Here is a 23,036-nt window from a genome sequence, read left to right as displayed (position 1 = left end):
TCTGCCTCTATATGTTTATGAAGACTGGATGACAACAGTAAAAGAAACAGAGATTCCTATGTCCACAGCAGCCTAGGAAATCACCTGAAATATGTAAGAAATGGGAGATAGGGGAATGATTGCTAAGGCCTTTAGTGTGGGTCCTCTAATTATTGGCTCCTTTTCCATGAGGAATATAATCTAAAATTCTTGGTTTGGTTCAGAATGCAATCCTTCTTTTAGGTCTGGGATTCAATATGTTGTCTGCTTTTTCTGTCCTCCACATTGGAGCAGGGCTCTTGAGTTTCCTTTCTCACCAGCTTTATGTATCATTATCTTGTGGTTTTTATGTGTTTCCTGGACGAGTTGGCTCATAAATTGGAATTCTGAATGAAATTTAACTTGTTTTCAGTCTCGAGTATTGCAGTGGTCAGGAAGATGTTTGCGTTTGTCTTTTTTTTTTGTTCCCCCCCCCGCCATTTCCTCAGCCTTGCATGAGGTGACAATGGAAAGTTTCTTTTCCTCTTACTGCTCACAATCCACACGTTGATGCCTGACAGGAAAAATAATACTGTCAAGGTTACCGTATTTTTCATATATATACACTGTGGGTTATCTCTGGCTTGAGAGTTTTGTTTGTTTTTAAACACGTGCCAAGTCAAACCCTGCGGTTTAGCAGCAGTATGTATTGTGTGTATAGGGATAGCAGGAGAGAAGTTTTATTCCAGGGTTCCTTCCTCAGTAGTATCCCAGTCTCTCGTGGCTTGTTTGCTCTGTGGGTATGAGTTATCTGTGAACTTTTTTTTTTTTGAGAACCTTTTAAGGGCTCCAACTTACCTGAAGCAGAGGTTATATATGTGCAAATACAGTGCTATTATTCTAGGCCTCTGGGATATTATTGCTCTACGAAATATATGGAGGCTAATAGAAATGGCTGTTTCGTGACGTACCATGTACAGTTTGTTACTTTGGGACTATAAAACTTGATTTGCTTGTCAGTCTAAGCAGACCTAGTACACAGTAAACAACCCATGTAATAAATCAAGGTGCCATGCACTCACCACAGAAGTAATTTTCAAACAAAATATATATCACATTCAGTGAGGAGAATATGTGGTAAATATCCCCATTGTAAATCACAAGTCAGACTCACAGAAGAGTGATTAGTCAACTTGCGGGTATTTTTCCATTTATATTGCCCTGTAAAAGTAAATAGTTATTTTTCATTTCTTTATCGTTGTTGGTTACAAGAAGATCTATTGACTTAGGATTTACTAGAAGCCAGTAACTTTTCATATTGTTGATGCTTTCAGGTTTCTAATTGTATTCCTCTAGAACACAAAACCAGGATAAGACATTTATTTCTTTTTCATTCTCCTCCACCATCCCCCGTTTCCCTTCTTTTCACAGAATATCTCCATGCATAACACAGTTGGAGGAGCAATGGCAGGACCTGGATCTCACCAGCTGACAAATACAAGGATGCCAAACCATGACACCAGCGTTGTGATTCAACAAGCCATGCCATCTCCACAGTCCAGTTCGGTCATTACTCAAGCACCTTCCACGAATCGACAGATTGGGTAAATCCATTTCCATTTTCTCATTTCTCTAGTTTTCTGGCTCCAGCAGCTGCACGTAGGACCAGGTGTTGTCCTCGTGGTTCTTAAGGTTCAGCTGCATGCAGGACCAGATGTTGTCCTCATGGTTCTTGACGTTATGGAGCTCGCACTTGATCCTGCCAGCGTGTGGCAAGGGCCCCTGCAACATGTATTGCAGCCTGTGGGGTAATGGCCGGGATACTGCATCTACTCCAGACCTGGCACTTCGGTTCAAAAGGGGCAAAGTGCTGTACTTGCAGGGAAGTCCTGCTTTCTCCTTCCAGTTTTTTGTTTTTATCTGCTTACATTCAAAGTTTGTGTTGTTTCTATAACTGCTCTGGGAAGAAGGAGAGAGTATTTCTGAAACTGATCCTTTCACTTCCTTCAACGGGAATTCTGGGTGCTCAGTGGGATTAGGCTGTTTCCTAGGTACTCTGTTTAATTGAGGAATGCTAGAAGACAAAATAAAAAGACCATCAAGATAAATGGAGTTTGGCACAGTCACCTCTGTGAGCAGTTGCTCAATTTGCGATGATGGATTGATATGTATTCCCATAGATTGACAATATGGATGCTTATTGTATTGGCTTGAATGCCAATTGTGTGCTCATGTTTGGAGAACTGCATGTGCAAAAACATATGTGTCTTGTACATTCGGTTACTTCCAGCAAACTCGAGGTCCTTATAAGTCACAATAACTTGGTGTTGATTATATAGAAACTGCCTCAAAGGTTTGAGGGTACAGGTTTTTTTGTCACACAAGTCTGAGAATTTGGGGGGTTTCATGGATGAAAATATGTGGATAAAAAGATAAATCAGTGGGCTGAGAATGAAGCAGCAGTCTAGATTCATTATCTGTCATGTGTAATTTGGTCACATCCATTATATGATAAGTGCAAAAGCAGTCTCTGTCCCAGTCATTGTCTAAATAATTGATGAGCCACTTTCAGTCTCTTCAGAGGAAAACCAAAAAGTGAAATCCTGGCATTGAAAACTCAAAATCCAGTTATCCCTGAGTTTTCTTTCAATATTCCTGATGGCTGGGGCAGGTTATAGACCACAGGCTTTCCGTCTTCCAGTGCTGTGGTGGCAGGGATGACCCATGGCACTGACCGCTCTGTAAGGGCTACCCAGCCACGCACAGGACACGGATTCCATCTGCTGCCCCAGTTTTGTGCTCCTGGCAAAGCTCCTCTAGTTTCCTCTTTACTACTATTTCAGGATTTTGGTTCTTACTATAGTATGAGTAAGGTAAACATATTTGATAGTTGTTCCTTTGTATATGTTGTGTATTGACAAAACTCAGTGTTCACTGAGATTTCATGTGCAATACCGTTCGCCTGTGAATCCAAGACAGTTGTTGTCTTATATATGTCCCATTCTGTTCAAAGACAGGGGGCTGGGAGGGAGGAAGGGATAAACAGATTCTTTTTTAGTTTTGGAAAGAAAAACAGCTAATGCCATTATTTGGGTTAAGGATGATTAAGCTCCTGTTCAAATTGTGACTTAATAGGTCTAGTGGTAATTATGACCTTAATTAAAAAGAAAAAACCGAAACCAAACAAATTTTAATACTCAGTGGTGAGGTGTTTTATATGGGACTGTACTTGGCTTCCAAACAATTGTTTCTATGTAATGAGAAAAAAAACTGCATGTGGTTTTGCAAGACCCTGTCAGTCAGGTTTTAGGTTTGCATTGGTTTGGGGCCATGGTGATTAGAATCTCCAAAGTTGGAGGGGTTGAGGATAAAAAGGCCTATTTCCTAGTCAGTGGTGAGCGTCTCATTTGGGAAACTTTGTCATGACATATCTTAATTCTCCTGTGTGACTGAATCACACAAATGTTTCCTAAGTCTGAGTCTAAAGCTGCTCTATTGGGAGGCAATTGTCAGCATTTTAGTCTCTGTGTGAGCTGGTGTGTGAATTAGACTTATGGTGTGACCTCCAGCATATTCTGTTCTTCATTCTTTCCTCTTCCTAGGAGGTTTTGTTTTTTGTTCATGGTGTGTCCTAGGAGATAATTGCTGCATTTTGGACTTCATCTACTTGCCAAAGTGTTGAGCATCCTTGTTTGTCTTCTTTTCCTTCAGTCTTTTCCCTGTGGTGCCTGTTTTATTTATTCAAAGAACATATCTTGTCATTTCCATTTATCTTCATCTTATCCTTCTAAACGTGCTAAGAATTACGTCCAAGATGCATTCATGAGGAATACAGACTGGACAACAGTTTCGGTGTTAGGCATTGAAGAAAGTTCTAGATGGATTCAGAAAATGTTTGAGTTCTGCAAAATTTGGTGGTTTTGGTTTGGCCTGACAAAGTTGAGGTGGTTCAGCTTTTTAACAAGCCCACATTCTGAGGTGCTTGAATCAGTGGTTTTGGGTTGGGTTCCCCCTTTTTTTAAAAAAAAAAATCTGAAGCTGCCCCAGAGGGTAGATGAGTCCTTAACATGGAGAATTGTGCCAGGGAATATGCCTTTTAAAGAGCAGTAAAACCAGCAGAGAGCAACTGGATAAAACTCTCATTGAGCTAGTTCTGTAAGAGCAGGATCAAGCCCTAAAGGTTATATAGAACCATCTTGTAGCAATATTCTGATTTTTATCACAACCACAAATATTTTAGTGTCAGACTATGGCCAAGCCACCTGCAAATGTTTGTGATGGCCTTACTCCAATGAAAACAGGGAACAGCAATGAAAGTCTTCATTTAGACCCTGCTTGTAGGCCGTGCTTCAGTAAGAGAGAACGGGACCCACCTGTGCCCGCACACAGCTCATTTCACGGTGAGGAGTGGGCGAGTTCACAGGAGCTGACGTTCCCAAGGGATGTAATTTTTCCCTACTTTCTTCTCTCCTCTTTTTCCTCGCTCTCCCTCCATCCTTCTCCCTCCCTCTCTGCCTCTCTCTTTCCCCCCCATCCTCTCTTCTGGCTCTGGGGGCTTGCACAGAAAGTGAGATATTGACACAAGGCATGGGAGAACATGACAGAATGAGCGTTGTTGGGCAAGCCTTACTGGCACAGTGTATATACACACATTGTTTCAGGTATTAAGCTGCAGCTACTACTGAACAGGCATCCAGCCAGATTAATCAGAAAAAGGAAGAACGTGAAGGTTAATAACTTAAAAAATAAGACGGGGTGCAGTCCTGCTTTCCTCCCACCATGTACCTGGTTGAGAACAAACAGCAACATTATATTTACAGCAAACTGGCAGGTTGGTAGAAAGGTCCCAGATAGTATTTCTGTGGTGAGGCAGTCTCCAACCTCCTTGCCATCCCTCCTCCTTCTCCCCCCCCCGCCAGCCTTTAGCATGTGGGAGGAATGCTGTAACTAGTAACTACTTGTGCTGATGAAAAATCAGTTGAGGAACACTTAGCAGTGAAGGGTGTCTTTGGCTGATTAATAGCACATCATTTGGAGATAAGATACATGGAGGAAAAGCAGTAAGGCATATGGAGGAAGGGGAGAAGAAAATGATATAAGACATACATTTGTCAAAGGTATAGGAAGGCAGATAAGCTGAATCAGCTAAAGATATGGGACTCTGAACTAGGCTGTACAATAGCAGTGTTTGTCCTTTTTTTTTTTTTTTTTTTTTTTTTAAATAACTCCGTTTTTTCAGTCACTGAGTATTCAGCAACGTATGTGCAAATTATGGTCAGACAAATTGGTGACAACGCAGTACAATGGTTGCTTTATCTGGGCATGTCTTTTACCAGGTAAGATGTCTCTTTTCAGGCCAGCAAAGACTGTAGGTGGCTGCAGCCAAACAGCTCAGTGTTCCTGGAGAAAGTAACCTGCTGCTGTTTTTCAGGCTAGTAGCAGACATGGCTAATAATCATTCCGACTTGAAACTCACTGGTACAGCTCTGTAGCTGAAAGGGAACACAGGAGGATTCAGGGTTGTCACGGATCCAGCAAGTTGTTAACACCATACTAAATGGAGCGGGAGATGCGAGTCCAGTTTCAGTGAACTCAGGCTCTAAAGTGGACATAGAGCACTAACCATGTGATGTAGATTATCTGTTTTCAAAGTGTTGTAGAGCATTTTAATCAAGATAAGATGGTCTTCTGGCACAACATCAGAAGGGAAAAATTGCAACCACATTTGATGAAATGCAAGCAGGTAGGAGAAGGCAACAAGAGGGATTTGGAAGATGCCTCTGGTGCCTTTATGTACTGAAGAATCGTGGTACCAGCAGGAGGACAGCCTCTCAGTCCCCACATGCATCATTCATTTTAACACCTATGCATTTCCTTCCTGTTCCTCTCTCTTCCCTCTCATGATGCCATATGTCTCTCTCTGTTCCCAGTTTATCATCTTTTCATGGGGTTGAATGGTTTCCAAACAGGGTCATGGAAAATGGAGTGGTCATGAAAACTGCATGTAAGGGGACTGAGAGAGGTTCAGTGGCACAATGAAGAGCTGACTTGTCGTGACTGCCTTGGGGATTTGGAAAATGAAAAAAAACTTCTCGGTTGTGGTCTTAATCTGAGGGACCCAAGATGGCAGAAGGACAGGGCTCCTCTCTGGCAAGCACAGGAGTTTTACCATAGCAGCAAGCTACCTGAGACTGCAACTGCTGGTTGAGTTCTCAGAGTATCCTGCTGTCATCCTTCAGAGCTTGAGGAAACAGAAAAGACTCCTGTAAAGATGTTCACAGGCAGAAACCCTTCCATAATGCCACTAGTTCTGGAAGGCACTTGGAACAGGCTGGTAGCTCAGAAGGGTCTTTGTGTGTGCCAGAGAAAGTCTCTCTTTAAGCTCCTAGTAAGTTGGAGGAGTGTGTGGCCTCAAAGAGGCCATGGAATGATGTGCTTTTATTAAATTCAAAGACCAGTTCCCTTTCCAAGAAAACTGAGATAAAAGCCTCTGTTCCAACTCATGTATTTGAACTGAAGCACCACAGTATGTTGTGAGATGAGAAGAGATGTGCAGTGAGAGGTGAAGTATCAAATGATCTCTTGGTTACTTGATCAGGTCCATTCCATAGCCTTGATTGTGCATGATGTAAGAACATCAGTTAGATCATTGGAAGGGGAGGAAAAGGGAGAGGTGGGAAGAGAAAGCATCTGACAGTGTTTTTCTGTCCAAATATTATTTTTTTTCTGTCATTGTACTCAAAGTTGGGCTTTATTCCCTGTTTAATGCTCCTGCTTCTTTTTCTTCTGTTTATGCTAAGACATGTTCTCTGTGTATTCCCTTCCACTATGCTGACATTGGCCAACCTTAACATGGAATCCTATCAAGCCACATGTGTGTAGCCGCCACAGGTTTCTGGGAAGCTCAGGTGAATTACTTAGGGAATTATTACAAGTAAGCCATTCACAGAAACAAGTTGTCTCATAGCTTATGGCTAGTAGACAGGGTGATGTGGGAGAACATGGAGCCTGATAGATGGATCCTTTCAAGCCATTTCATCCCCTGTAGCTAGCTGCTGTCCAGGTCCACACATTGACCTGCAGACCAAACCGTACCGCTCTCCGTGTGGTGTTTGGAAGCTCTCTCTGCTCCCCAGCCTCCCCTGTTGTTGTTTGCATTGACACGTTCAGGAGCTGCTGACTCAGTCTCTCCTGACACTGCTGAGTCAGGAAGAAAAAGAGCCAACAGCACCGGTCCGTGTGTCAGACACAGCACAAAGGGGGGGTTGTTCACAACATCTAGCTTCTATCCCCAACCACGTTACTCCCGTGCCTTCTCAAAAACTTTCTTGCTCTAAGGTCTAGGGAGGGGTTGGAAAGTACTGACATATATCAAGATGACTTTCAGGGGACTGAAAGGAAGATCATTAGCCAGGTAATAAATAGCCTGTCAACCAGGAATGGAGACAGTTTAGTGTTCTTCTTATCTGACTTGAAGTCAACTGGTATCCTGAAAGTTATGTGCTTGTTATACATGTTGGTTAAATTTATTAATGAACACGGTGTCTTACGCCTCATACTTTCTACTTGACAAAAGTCCGATGCTTATTAGAAATGTTGCTTGTTTGCAGAAACAACACCAGAAAAAAGCATCAGGGATGTTGTGTGATGTGCTGGCCACTGACTCTTAGGATTGTTGTCTTTCGTTATGAAGAGAAACCAGCCCTCTCCCTCTCTCCTGATGGTTGTTTCAGATAAGCAGCGAAACCACACTCAAGCCAATTCTTATATAAGCAGTTTTGAAGAAATGGATCATGATGTTTCCGTTCTGGAAAGCTCATCCCACCCAAGGACTATAGGAAAGGAAAGTCAGAATAGTGTACTGCACCCATAACTGTATCTGAACAGAAATAGTGAGTTTTCATAGGCATAGGTTGGCTCTCACATCAGAGTAAGTCATAAATAGGACTTAAATATGATATACAGAACTTGAAGAATACAGCATTGATCGCTTCATATTAGCGGTTGGTATCTCTTACGTACCTCCCATATATATATATATATAAAATACACACTGTATAAATCTTCTTTAAAGGTGTCATCAAAATTTATAGTCAGAGCTTCTGATTTATATAACTCTTTGAACTGAAACAGATGTAAAATCATTTTCGGATGGAAGAGGAACTCAGAGCTGCAGTGGGTTTGATGCAACAGATCAAGCTTTCCTAGACCAGAAATTATCATTAGGGCTCTGCAGAGCCGAATCACATAGCTCTGCTCTTCATCACAGGGTTGCACTTAACATGCCCTGATGCATGATTCCAGTGTGTGTTTTATCCAAGTGTCAGCCTGTTTGACAGGTAACTAAGCTGCAGTAAAACACTAACTCAAACAATATAGACTTTGTTTGGTGTAAGGCTTTTTTTTTTTTTCCCTTTCTCTTTTCTTTTTATTTGTTAAGAGAGTAATTTGCAGGTTCCAGAGAAAGAGCAAGCTTGGGGACACTGCCTCACACCATGTCAGTTCAGAGAAGGGCTTAAATGTTTGCTGGGGTGGCACAATGGCTGTGATGATGGAGTAAAAAATGAAGACCTTTATGTGCAATGAACTCTGATAAAAATTTAGTTGTTCACTAAGTAGCTATGTTTGTATCTGTTTCAATAAAGGAATTGGCATTGATGTGTGAACAGAAACCGCTTTGATTTTACATTGTTTGTCTTGCCAGTGTATTTTTTTTAACACTTCTAAAGGGATATAAAAGCATACTATAAGTTATTAAAGTGTTAATGTTTTGGGTTTGGTGGTGGGTTTTTTTGTTTTTTTTAAGTTGGTACCTGGCTGAAAACCAATGACAATAGTTCAGAGAAAAATGCCTGAGGGAAAACACAGAAAGTATAGACTATGCGTAAAGTGTATGGATCCTATTTTACCACCTGTAAAAGTAGGCCTCCCTATTAATTGAGGAGAAAATGTAGAAATCAGTGGTACAGTATGGTCCCATGTAGGGCATATATATGGTTTTGTTTATAATTATGGACAGGCCAAATACACATTTAAAAAAAATACCCCCAAACCAAAACCCCAATACAATTTAAATCAAGAGCATAGATAAATCTAAGATGACGACATCACCAAATTACTTCTTTTAAACAAATGAAATGATGCTTGATTTAGAGAGAAAAACGAATTTAAATAAATCTGTCATTTTGGAGACCATCTAGCAAAGTTCCACAGGGTAAATCATAATATTAAATTCTCTTAGCCATGTTTAGTAACAAATGGCAAGGAGCTGGTGACTTGACAGAACCTGCAGGTAGATTCGGAAGAGTTTATTTTGATGAGTGCAGGAAGAGTGTTCCTTGGAAGAAGGAACAAATTAGAGAGTGTGTTTTAGAAACATTTGCTGCTATGAGCATCTGTATTCTGCCAAGAGACCTTTATTCTGAGCTCACATAAATGAAGTGGAATTTTGCCAGTAAAAGAAAGGGTTGTGTTACTCCAGTTGTAGGATCCAGGTCCTAATTGGTTTATGAAATGAAGGGGGCAATCTTTGAGCTATTACCAGCTTCCTCTGCTGCAAGTGAAGTGAATCGCAGCTGTTCTGATAGGGTCCATAAAAACTTGGCGAGGTAATAAAATTTTTTCAGTGGACAATTCTCCAAATGAGTGAAATCCAAATCCCTTGGTTTTTTTGACAGTCTTCAGAGAACTGCATATGCTTTCTGGGGAATTCTGATTTATATTATGTTACTTTTATCTAGTTCTTTAACCACAGCATCCAGGCTGACTGGTGCTATAAATGTAAGGGCTCAAAGTAACAGCTTTACTTCTTTTTAACTCTACAAATTGAAATACAGTGTGTACATATCAAACATTTGATTGAAGAAAGAGGTTGTGCCTGTTGTTCATTTTCTACATTTCCTTGCGTGTGTCTTTATACTTTTCTGTCCCCCCAATCTCTTGCTCTTTTTTTGTGAGATTAAATAAAACAAGGCACGCTTAGTATCAAATGATCCTAGACAGAAATTCTGCTTGTGCTTCTAGTCCTATGATTTCTCTAATGAAAATAGTAGCTTTTGATAGTTGTAAATTTTTCTTCAAGCAACTTAAAATTTCCTAGACCTGGTCAGAAGTCAGATATGTTAATTGTGCCTTCTTAGCAGGGCAGTTGTTCTGAATCATTTGCTCAGCTCATGGTGGTTTTGAGAGTGATTATGTACATCTAATAGTCCCTAAAGATGCCTGGCATGGGTTCAAGTACAACCTGACATTTTTGGTATCTGTCTATATGTATTTGAGGAATTCACAATTTTCTGTGAAGACCGTTCAGTGTTCATTTAGAATTTCATTCTTCTTCTCAGCATTCCTGGCATTAAGCATTTTTTTAGGGCCTGGATTGCTTTAAACATAGATATTATTTTCGATTTTTTTTTTCCCCCTCTTCTTCCCCTCACAGAAATATCTGTGATTTCCAAGGCAAAGACAGGATGACCCCACCTTTGAAAGTAAGATGACCTGAAAAGAATACAAATAGAGAACATAATGAAAAGTTTCTTAAAGAGTAATGAATTGGGTTTCCAGGTTGTTTAAATCTCAGCTGAATGGGCTTCAAGCTCACACTGCTGTGAGCATCCATTTTCACACCTGTAGCTGGGCATTTATACAACATATCATCAAAGCTGCTCCTCTTGTACTAGTTCTCGTATGGTGGATGTTGCTTGTGGTATCTTAGATAGGATGCTGATTGGCATCTAGAGAATGACCATGCCACTGCACTTCAGCTGCAAGGTGCTGTCTGGGCAGCCTCTGATCTTAAAGGAGTGTGCCTAGGAAGCAAGCGTGAGCTACATCTGAGTACCTGCCTTGCTTCTCTGATGGGTGGTTTCTCATACCACATGTCCCTGACTTGTAAGACGTAGTAGGGTTGTCCTACATATTGCATAGGAAGACATTTAAGAGGTGCACAGATCTGAATGGTGATGCTCCTCTGGAGCATCTGGGCAGAGCTGCATGCGGGAAGCTTCCCTGACATACTCATGGGTAAAGCTTGTGTTCTCAGCAAGTGTTTTTGCGCTGTTACTGGAAACTGCCCCTGGAGAGATGAACTGCTGACTTAATGTGCCTGAAGGAATCTCTCTCTGGATATGCTGGACTTCATTAATTTATTATCTCTGCGAGTTGTTGATGTAACTTTTTTTGGGCAGCACATGAAAGCAGGCAAAAGGCAGCAATAGTTTTTAGATATTCAGTCAAATGAGAAGGTCTGTCAAACTCAACAGCCTGCTGTTAATAGATGGCTAATCCTGGTTGAAATACTGCTACAACATTTGAAGAAATGAACCGGAACTGGTAAACAAAGGAGACCAAGTTTGAACCAATTTCCTATAATTTCTCTGAATTTGTGCTTATTTTGAGTGGTTTTATTTGTTTGAGGTTACATGGCATGGGTATTAAACTAAGTCCATACTGAATATACGCGGTCAGTAGATTATAAAATCGAAGCGGGTTAATACATACACCAACTGGAAGACTTGTGTGGAAAACTTACCTCCTCACAATTAATTTCCTTTTTAGCCTGTTTTAATTTCTTCTTTCTCTGCAGTCCGTTCCAGGCCCAGAGAGGAAAGAGACCTAGAGTGTCTTTGAATTGTTTCTGACCTATGGGGAAATAAAATAGGAAGCAGAATAGTATTTCTACTGTGAAGTAGCAAAGAAAGCTGGAAGAAAGCAGCTAGTGAGTTCACTTTGTGCCGTACTAAATGGATGTGGAGAAAGATACAGATTCTGGGCTCCACAACAGGGAAGAAAATCCATACTTGCTTCCAAATTTTCCTCTGGCCTCTATATAGTTCTATTGTTCCAGCAAGAAATTTGTGACTCGAAGGATTTATTCAAAATCTATATAAAACATAATAGGCAAAGTTCATTCCAGAAGCCATCAAGTGACACTACATTTCTCTGTGGGGAAAGCTGGGGTCCCTTCCAGTCTGGTCTTTTTCTGTACACAGCCTAGTAGCATGGAGCTTTTTGTTGCACGCTAATGCAACATCAAGGCTTGTGGGGCCCTAACTCCTATAAAGCAAATGCTAGAAACAATATTGGACCCAAGCAGAACCCATAAATGCAGAGGGAAGCAAAAACCCGTATATAAAAGAAAACAGGGTTTGAGAACAAAAGCAAAAAACCACATTTAAAACCTCAAAGGGAAAAAAAAAATCAATTTTTGTTTTGGAGGAAACGTCCTTGGAAATGTTCAATTTTCCGTATGACTGAGTTGGGAAGCTGTAAGATGTGTCCTCGAAGTTGGTGTAAATGACTCCAAGCCAAAAAAACTATTCCGTGTTGACCATAAAAACCCACCACAGAGGTATACATTTCCTTCTTACTCCTCCTGCTTGCCCATTATATGAACAGGAAAATAGAGACACCCCTGCCATGTTTACAGGCCATGCCTTGTTATTTGTATGATGGACAGAGAGCTAAAAACTGTATTGCCAACACTGCTTATTGGAAAAACCTGGAACTAATTAAGGGACCTCATTTGCTAGTGCTCATATGTTCACCGGTGGAAATTACTTGGGAGAACGGTTCTACCAGTAAAGTACGGTGCTCTGGAATGGAACTGTAGAAAAATGACAAAGCAACAACAGCTTTGGGGGAATAGGATGAAAAATATTAACATAGAAAAAAAATTACTACTTTGGCTTTGAAAGTCAATTTTTTTTTTCTTGTCTTCCAGTGGGGAAAAGAGAATGTAATTTGCCTGAACTAGATGATGACTCGTAGTGTTTCTACTTGTTAATGATTTCTTACTTGAATGAAACCTATGAATTGCGGTGGAAGTTTTAGTTGAGTAATTTTCAATATTGGGTTATGTTATTTTATTACTGGGTCTGCTGAGTGTTCCTTTCTACGGTGTCTACTTCCACGAGCTATGAGTACCGTCAATCTTTTCCATGGTATTTTTTCAAAATCAAGGCTGTGCGTTCCAAAGCCAAGAAAACAAGCTACCCAGGCAAAGGGACTTTTAATATTTCAGCACACTGCTTCCTTTCTCCCTGTGTTTATCCTGAGCTATCTGCTTAATTCCAGATCTGCTCCCACAAGCTGATACAGGCCTTTGTTTATAAGTCAGGTCACAGGATAGGAGGTGGCTGTACCTGTTGTACAGTGCTGCCTTTGTGGTTGCTGAGATGTGCTGTGCTGCTCTGGACGGGAAGCAGCGGTACTGTTCTTTCACCCCAGCAAGGCACATGGCACAACACGGTGCAACCAAGAGAAGAGTTGATGAGTAGATGATCAGTCATTGTCATTAATGTAGTAAAGGGTACTGTCAAAAGGGAAAAAAAAAAAAACCCAACCCAATCCGAAATCAGTTGAAGATCAACCTCTGAAGATTTCAGGCTTTGTTTTAGTTTGTTTGCAGTTGCTTCTGTGTCACGTAGTGTGTGTTGGATGCGTTCTCTGTTTTGATGTTTGCTGTGACAGTGTAAGACATACATATGTTCACGTGCTCCCGCAGTATTTTTAGGCTGCGAGATCACTTACGGTGGCACCTAGAGAGTTGCAAGGGGACATGATCTTTTACTACGAGTTGTGACATTTCCACTCTCAGTTCAGTGGTGGCTCCAGGGTTCAAACTTGCAGCCTAAAAATGAACTAGGCCAAGGGGCCATTACTGTCAAGAATAAAGCCATGTACTGTAACTGAGTGTAATCAGTTTGGATCACATTTGCAGATTCTTTTTATTAGCTTTATCAGGTCGGGCCATCAGAGAGCAAATAGACAGGTAAGACCGAAAGACCTCTGAACCCAATTAAAGTTGTACCACAAAGAAATCAAATTCATGTGGTTTACATTTCAGAAAGTTACATTTGGTGGGCTGTACTTACTTTTATTCTGTAACCTAATGCAGACCATGTGAACATTTGAAACGCTTTTAACAGTTAAACCAGCTCAAATAACACAGAACCAGAGCAGCAATAAAGAGTGAATTAAGACTGATTGCAACTACAGCCAAATTTTTTTCCTCTTAAAGAAATATAAATGAGTGATGTATTTAAAAACTACCATATATATAGTAATTTTGTCTTTAGCTTTTAGCACTACAATAGCCATTCTCTTATCTTTTAAAACAAATGTTTGGTTTAAAAAGCAATCCTAAACCCACAGTCTTTTATTTGCAGTGTTTCTGGATGGGTTTGGATGTGCTGTGGAACCGCTGATATTCCCATTGATGCACATAGTTTGGGGATTGGTCATACAGCTCTGAGATAATCCTGAGGAGCTGACATTTAAAATACTTGGCACAATAAGAGCACCAGTATGGGAGGATAAGAAAATAGGTGTTTTATTTGCAGTCCCCTTTCTTCAAACCAATAGATGTGCATGCAGCTTTTTGTTCACAAACGCTCCTTGCTCGCTGATGTTAGATAGGCCTTAATGTGTGGAGCAAATAGAGGTTCAGCTGGTGCAGGCTGGTATGTCTTCAGTTTCTCAATTTGCTGAACAAAGAGACTGAATGAAAGTCCTGAAGCCTCCAGAAGATCTGGCTGGAGGTGGACGGTACCAAATGTACCTGTGTCCTGCATCTGACTTCAGGGAAGCGATGCCGTTTGTATCCAGAGGGAATAAAATGACTGGCTTAGTTAGCACCAGGATCATTCAGTGGATGTGTTTCCTCATTTTTTCCTCTGGAACAACATTTTTCCAGGACTTTGGGAGGTCTTTTGGGCTTTGGGGGAAGAGACCAGGCCCACAGTTCTTGTCTGTGTTACATTGAAGGAAGAACTTCCGAGGGCCCCAACCCTTTCCTACTATCTCCAAGACACCGAAATGCAAACCTCGTGCCATTCTGCTTTTTGGCACGGAGCCACCTGGCTATCAGGAACTGAGCCCAGCTTCCTGGCTCCGGAGCACGGCTGCTAGCCTGGCTTGGATATAGCTCGTTTCCCCCAACAGCTGTCCTGATGTGTCTGTGTGTGTTTAACAGCTTTCCTCGCTGCTCCTCCTGCAGAGCTGGCCGCTCTCTTGTCTTTGTGTGTCCCCACCCCCCTTTCCCGTAAGCTTTTGGGGCTGGTGTGGCAGAGAGCGTGTTCAGGCATGGGGCTCGCAATTTGGCATGATTGAAACCTAAGGTTGTGTATCACCGAGATTTTTTTTGTGACTGCTCTTCCTTCCACGGGCCACAGGCAGCAATTCAGAAGCTCTCCTCCTCTCCCTGGGGTGAACAGCTTGAAGATCTGCTCTGCTCTCATGTGTATTTTCCAGAAGCAGACAATTAGAGAGGAAATATCTGTGTTGATTTTTTTTTTTTTTTTTTAACATCTCAGTTGAAAATGTAGCAAACCACTTGTTTTCTGTAAAGGAATGCCCCTTGTATCACCATGCCTGAGGAGTGGCTGATGTACTGCTCATGAAATGCAAGCTGTGTCAGAGCGTTAATGCAGGGAGCTGGGGCTGCCCTTGCTAATTCTCAGAAGTGGTGGGACTGCAAGAAAATCTCCATCTGCACCAATGCACAGAGACCGTTCTGCTGTGTGGGGACCAGAACCGGTGGAGTGGAAGGGGACACGCTCCCTGCTCCCTCTCACTTTTGTTATTTACTGGGATTGGCAGGGTAGTTCAAGATGTTTGCATCTAGCTAGGAAAAGAAGGGTATATCCTGGGAAGGTTAAAATGGGAAAATGGCTGCTACTTCTAATGCTGCCCTCTATCACTCAGAAATTAAGAAAACCAGAAGACTTTGTCAAGTTCTTTAGACAACAGACACTGTAAATGTCGAAAACACTTAAGTTCTAATTATAACAACAGAAAATCCATCAATGAACAGATCAAATCAAGTGGATGTTGGATAATGCACAGAAAGCAATGTCAGAAATTATTAAAGTGCTAGCCTGGACGTAGGAGAGTTCACTTTGGTTTCTTGTTCACTGCCGATTTCTTTATGATCTTTGGCAAATTTCTCAGCCTCTCTCTGTCTCAGTTCACCTACTGTAAAATAAGGAAAGAAATACTCCCTCGCCTTACAGGAATGTTAAAAGGAATTTGGGCATTACAGGAGCAGAAAGTAAATAGGTTCCTCTGATACAACATCTTGAACATTTGATGTAAGTAATCATCAGGAATTTTTCTGAATATACAGTTCTTTGCCCCAGGAATAAAGAAGAATGATAGTATTACACAATTGTGTCTAAAATAATGTACTATTAATTTCCTGGAAGTTAAAATCTGCTGTGGAAGATCCTTTAAACAAAGTGAGAAGAATCAGAATCTAGGAGAACTAGATTTTCTCCAGACATTGCCATCAGCTAGTCCTTCCCATGGCAGAGGGGTTGGACTTAGATGATCTTTAAAGGCACCCTCCTACCCAAACCATTCTATGATTTGTAGGAAATAAATTGAAATGGGAGTTAATTATCAGACATATTTTGCAATGGTAATAGAATGCTAATACATACAAGAAACATAACTAAACGTAATTAACTTTTCAAAATCAAGATAAAATGAGCTAATAAACATTAAGATAAGGAGTTCAACATACTCAAATGTAGGAAGAGTTACATTTTCTTTCTGTCTTTTTTTTCTTTTTCAGTTAAAATAAATTTGTTAATGTGCTGTTTAATCAGACATTCACAAATCCTGCAAACACAGATTTTTTTCTTTTGAAAAAGTATTATGCTTCAGTTATTTTTTCTTTTCTCATTCTGGTTAATTAATTCCATTATAGTTGCCCCCGAAGACTCTAAAACAGACTCCATTCTTCACAAAATACTAAAAAAAATGAGTTGTATGTCAAGAGAAGTACAAGCCTACAATTCTCTCCCTTGTCTACAGTCTCTCTGTTGCACGCTTTCTTCTCTCTCTTTAGAAGGTATCCATTCATTCATCATCTTTTGTGTGTGTTTTCCTTGTTTTCCCTAGACTGGACTATGCAAACTGTCTTAGTGGCAGACAGACTCTGAGGAAGCTTTCTATCCTAATTCCTTTCCATTAATGAAAGTTATGAAGTACTGCCAGTGTGTGTACTGCCTGTGTGACATAAGTAAAATGAAAGCAATATGCTGCTCCACGAGTGTTCCTCCATGGCCTTCAGTGGGCAGTCCGCAACAGCCTCGCGAGGGTGGCTGGAAAGGCGATTAGAGACTACAAAAAAGTGCTGCATGTGCTCTCATACCAGCAAACTTGAGCTTCTCTTTAAGGTATGAGAATACCAAGCTAAAGGTGTAGGAGAAGAAATGCCATACCCTGAAAATACCCAGCTTCTATGAGCAGGGACGCCCCAAGCACAAACGCTAGATTGTCCAGCAGCCCTTCGAAGTAAAAACCTTTCTAAAATAACTTCCACCTGGTGCACTTTCTAGGGTCTTAGAATAGATTGCTCCAAGAACACTTCATGTCTTTTGTTTTTTCTAACAAGCTATTAACAACAGATGAAGAATAACACCCTCCGAACAATTAATGCAGCCTGGGGCCTAACCAGAAAATCATTATTCCCAAAAAGTCCTATTGACAGAACTGCTGCAGCAACCTTTCAAAGCTGCACCCACATCCGACGACAACAACAATAAAACTCTGTGCTATTTTTCTTACCTCGTAAAGTTGTCATCTCAGCATAGCTAAACATCTTAGTTGCCACCCAGCCCGTAAACATCCTTATGCAGGGAAGGTTATCAAATAGGTCATTGAGAAGCAGCTCTCAAATTATCTAGAGTATTATCTAGAGCCCTCAGATTTCCTGGGGCCCTTTCAATCTGGTTTAAGACATGGTTATGTTACAAAGACACAGCTATTTCTTAGCTGTTGCTAGTCTTCCTGATTTATTAGCTTCTGCTAATGGATAAAGACTAAGTGCTCAATCTAATCTGACCTTTCAGACATACTGGCTGTCAGAGTGCCTTTGCTGGTCACCCCGTCTTCTTTACTGGTGTCCCTCTAGGAAAGCATAGCAATCTAAGGAGGAGAGTACGTTCCCTTTGGGTTACCAGCTTTAATTCTGTGCCCTTCATGACTTCTAGTATTAAATGTAGAATACCAGGCTGCTGCTTCTGGGCACAGGACCAAGCGCTCTACTGTCCTAATCCCCTCCTAGCAGGCACCCTTTCAAAGATGCCCTTAGTGGGACAGGTAACAGCCTGCATAGCATTTACACCATTTTGGGAACCTTCTCTAGCCTGCTGGCTGCCAGTCCCTCTCTCCTCTGCTTTCTTCGAGACTACCAAAACAAGGCAGCTGCACTGTCCTCTTCTGCAGACTGACTTTTAGAGGTTCTATAATCAAGTTTTGCTGACGTTAAAATTGAGATTACATAAAACACGGATGCCTTGAAGTATTAAAAAATGAAGTGGTGAGGGACGCTCTCTCTAAAGATCAGCTTTCCCCGTTTAAAAGCAGTGTATTCATAGATTCTGGGTCCCCTTAAAGACTTCTCTCTCTGCACAGCCAAGCGCCTGCACCTCATCAGCAAACAATGGGAAAGAATCAGGTAGCAGGATCCTGCCCAGTTCACATTTATTTAACCCTATATTCTCTTCACCAGGCATCCTCTTTGTCTAATACAGATGCTGGGTTTGCGGGTGCCAGAGAGTTAATCTTATTAATAGTTTCTGTGTTTATTGTCAGAGGGACTTGATTGCACTCTCATCTCTGGGCCAGAAGGTCAAGGGGTTCAAGCTCCCCACTGAGGCTTGGAGTGAATCTCGGTGCTGACTGTGCACGTTGGCCTGGGAGAGGGGGAATGCGCTGCATGGGTATGGACCCTGACTTTCCAGTGAGGCATTAAAGTGAGGTCTCTCCTATCTTTTTCAAATGCGCTCCAGGTAGAAATTACTGAACTGCTTCTGCATTAGGGTATTTGAGGGCATTTTTTGTACCGTAGGTTATAGACCTGATTCCCTGTGCAGACCTCCCTCCATCCCCAAGGGATGCTAAGCACCCGTATCTGCCTGTCTGTGTGTGTTGCACAAATTACTATACCGTAAATTATAGAGTGATGCAATGTTGCTGTCTAGTACCTTGCTTTGTGAAGCACGCTTTTTTCCTTTAAAGTTGGGAAAAAGGACAATGCAAAAAAGAAACTCAAGAACAAAAAGAGAAAGGCACACATTACCTGACGGCTTTGTTTGGGCTCTATGAACTTGTAACCTCTGTAGTAAGACAAATGCATTGGGTATAAAAGCCAAATGTTGGCAGCTGCACTTCACTCCTTTCAAACAACGGAAAGATGTGAGTCTGTGTACCCCACACCAAGCACCAGCTCTGGAGAAGGGGGGCAGTAAGGCTGACTCACCACGCTGCCACCCACCGGGAAAGTGTCCTCTTCCCTTATGTCCCTTAGGAGGGATGATGGAAAGGCCAAGTTTTTAAGTGTCAGGGAGGTGAGCCCATGCACTGGGGGCTGACACACTCACTTCAGACTAGCAGTAAGTAAACAGATTTATGTTGGCAGCAGGAAAGAATGATGAGTCCAAACTCCTTTTCAATAGGATGGAGTGATAATTAAGTTCAAAAAAGGAGAAAGGAAAGGAAGGAAAAAAACTGGGCAGGATGTTTTCTTTGAGCTTTCCCTGGAACTGTCCCTTCATCTTCACAGAGTGGAAACTTCAGGAGTTCATCTCAGCCTTTCACCCACCACTCCTCTGAGCTGGGAGAAAGCAGCAGAGGGGGTAAGAACGGAAAAGTGCTCATGCTCAAGTGTTTCCAAATGTTTCACAGCCATACGCATTTATCGGTTCTCACCCTCCACCCTATCACCACTCCCTCCATGTAAAATCAGACACTGAGTGCAGGCATCCAGGCAAGAAGGAAGCCTCCTCCTCCTTTCATAGAAACCTGCGTGTCCCATTGCAGTGTTTCTGATGCACTAGGACTCAGCTAGGACAGCTTGCCAGAAGGCAATGTTAGAGAGGTTCTAAAAGAAACTCAGTTCAAAGATTTCCCAGAGAGCCAGGTCATTCAGTGTGGGAAGCAGGCAATAGTCCTTTCTGGGCTCATGGACACGGGGAGCTTCAGCTATACTGAATTGAAGGATTAACAAAACTATTCTCCCACCGTACCCCCTGCCTTCGCTACAAAAACAGCAGTTACTTTCCACTCCACTCTGTGTGCAAAACAAGGCTGAAATATGATATTTAAATTATTCCCAAGGATGCATCTGCTGAAAAGGAAGGCACGAGCCAGATCCTCCCTCGTGCTTGTTCTTTGTCACAGTCTTGAATTTTGGATCATTATAAGGAGGGAGAGACCACACTAATGCCTAACACTGCTAGTGTTTCAGTGAGCACTGCTATCAATCATTTAGGTTCTCACTCTTTGTTATTATATTTGGATAAGTAAAATTGCCAATAGTGCAACAAAATCAGCCAAAGTCAGCCCGCAGAAAAAAACAATAGAACTGAATGTGCTCCATTGTCTATTTCTGTACGGTACAGAAATAGTAAACCAGCATGAGTGTATGAGAAGAGCTCGTGCTTAGAAGGAGTCATGGTGCAACGGATGCGGGGCTTATACATCCAGGCTGCAATACTGCTGGACTGCTTTGCTGTTGGCTACTTGAAGGGCTGGTTGTGTAGCCTGGTCATGTCAATGCTCTGTGCCTGAATCTGGCCTCACTGCCACTGTTCTGTCTACTTTATATGGACACTGAGAAGAACCGTTTGTTTATATATCAATGCAAGCATAAAACAGACTTTAGAACCTTTCACTTGTCATTATTTTCAGAAAGGAAATAACTGCCACAAACTACTCTACAAAACATGTGCTTTCTTCTTTCAAAGTAAGCCTACTGCTGTTCCTAATATAGAATCGAATCATAGCATCGTTTAGGTTGGAAAGGCCTTTCAGATCATCAAGTCCAACTGTGAACCTAGCACTGCCAAGTCCACCACTAAACCATGTCCCTAAGCACCACATCTACACGTCTTTTTAGATACCTCCAGGGATAGGGACTCAGCCACTTCCCTGGGCATCATGTTCCAATGCTTGACAACCCTTTCGGTGAAGAGATTTTTTTCCTAGTGTCCAATCTAAACCTCCCCTGGCGCAAGTTGAGGCCATTTCCTCTTTCCTATCACTTGCTACTTGGCAGAAGAGACCAGCACCCACCTCACTACAACCTCCTTTCAGGCAGTTGTAGAGGGTGATAAGGTCTCCCCTCAGCCTCCTCTTCTCCAGGCTGAACAACCCCAATTCTCTCAGCCATTCCTCATAAGCCTTGTGCTCCAGACCCCTCACCAGCTTCACTGCCTTTCTCTGGACATGCTCCAGCACCTCAATGTCCTCCTTGTAGTGAGGGGCCCAAAACTGAACATGTTATTTGAGGTGCGGCCTCACCAATGCTGAGTACAGGGGGACAATTACTTCCCTAGTCCTGCTGGCCACGCTATTTCTGATACAAGCCAGGATGCTGTTGGCCCTCTTGGCCACCTGGGCACACTGCTGGCTCATATTCAGCCAGCTGTCGACCAACACCCCCAGGTCCTTTTCCTCCAGGCAGCTTTCCCAGGCCCTTTTCTGCCAGGCAGCTTTCTAGCCACTCTTCCCCCAGCCTGTAGCGTTGCATGGGGTTGCACATATTGCCAATAAAGGGAACAATATTAGAATAGCTATTAAATTTTCATATGTAAGATCTCAAAAAAAACCCCAAAACAAATTGAGACTGTAGGGGCTCTAGAAAGACACCAGACCTCGGTGCCCAAACCAGGGTACTCCTTGTAATAGTGTTGCCCACGAATGATTTCCTGGCACATCTTGCAATTTGGGGTTCATTTAGTGAAGCCCCAGCTTCCACATTTCTGCACCTGTAGGAGATTATTTATGTCCCATTTTCAGGATATCCTTACAATTGGAGAAAAATCTTGAAAACACGACCCTACAATTCCCTAAGAAGAGCAAAAAATGTTTGCTTGTTCTTAATCTTTCTGGCTCTAATCAAGACTAAGGCACAAACATTAATAAAATTGATAATAAAGTAGGTGTTCCTTGTGTTTGACATCTGTTTTTTCATCCTGTGGGGGTATGTTGAGACATGCTTTCAAGTCATGCTTTCAAGGTTTTCTCTGTGTCCATGAGAGCTAGTAATGTAAGTTTTCTTTTTAAATGGAGCATTTAAGTCTTCCAGAGCTGGTATTTGAAGAAAAGAAAGACACGGTGAGGCTCACGGTAATAATGCTAACATTAGAACTGAAGAAATAATAATGGAAGGCCAGAAAGGGTCTCTTACCATCTTAGCAGTACTCAGTTACCTCTTTTCTCAACATCTGTCTCGCTATGTGGTTACTTTCCAGCTCTACTTGTGTAGCTTTGCACATCTTTTTTTGCTAGTGGCAGAACCAAACGAACTATTATAGATGAATGATAGAGAAAAAGGTACTGAATGGTTTGACCTAACTCTGAGATTTCACGATGCCTCTCTATGGTTTTGATGTGGACCTTCCAGTGAAGTTTCTGGTTTCACTTTCCTGGTGGTGGCAGCCATGTGAGCTGTGCCTGGGTGAAGGGCTGCTGCCTGGATGTCTGTTTTCACCAGCAATTACTCACACATGAAGAAAATCATGGAGACTGTTGCTTGTGGTACAAATGCTGGTGCCTCTTAACTCCTCATATTTCTGTAAGTGCAAGATGTATATATATTTTCTTTTTATTTAACAGTGGTAAATTGCAGTTGTGGGGAGGGGGAAGTGTAAATGATGTTAGTTACTGTCAAGGTCTTTGGCACGCTCCTGGAAGCCTGTCTGCTGTCTGCATTGGAGTGAAAGGTAGATCGCATAGAAATTGGGTGCTTGCTTTTTGTTGTTGCCTATCCCAGTTAAGGAGCTTTCCACCCACAGGAGATGACAGAATGGAAAAGATGGTGACCCTGCTTTAATACGTGCTCTTTCAAAGAAAAAGGAAAAAGAAAACGCTAGTAAATAATCCTTGCTCTGGCGCAGGGATGGCTGGAGTGCTGCAGCTGAGCACAGCCTGCCCCTTTGGGCAGGGAGGGATGCGGTCTGGCTGACACGCTGGCACTGGCAGAATGCTGAGGGACCTGTGTCCAACCTCCCTTGGCTGGAGGGGAATTGACTGGGAGAGTCATCAGGCCTTTGGGGATGGGTGGGAGG

The 23,036-nt window shown here is 42.0% G+C and overlaps 1 protein-coding gene across 1 annotated transcript in view; it reads left to right on the top strand.

The window, feature by feature from the left end:
- Positions 1-23,036, top strand: part of CREB5 (cAMP responsive element binding protein 5) — a 222,582-nt gene that overhangs the window by 46,283 nt on the left and 153,263 nt on the right. Inside the window, exon 5 of the mRNA XM_009638649.2 lies at positions 1,390-1,562. Coding sequence (XP_009636944.2) covers positions 1,390-1,562 — 173 coding nt within the window. The remainder of the gene's footprint in view (positions 1-1,389; positions 1,563-23,036) is intronic.

The sequence above is a fragment of the Egretta garzetta genome, unplaced genomic scaffold (genome assembly GCF_000687185.1).
Source record: "Egretta garzetta isolate BGI_Z169 unplaced genomic scaffold, ASM68718v1 scaffold94, whole genome shotgun sequence".
Lineage (NCBI taxonomy): Eukaryota > Metazoa > Chordata > Aves > Pelecaniformes > Ardeidae > Egretta > Egretta garzetta.
Note: the sequence above shows the minus strand (reverse complement) of the source record. Positions and strands in the feature narration are given on the sequence as shown.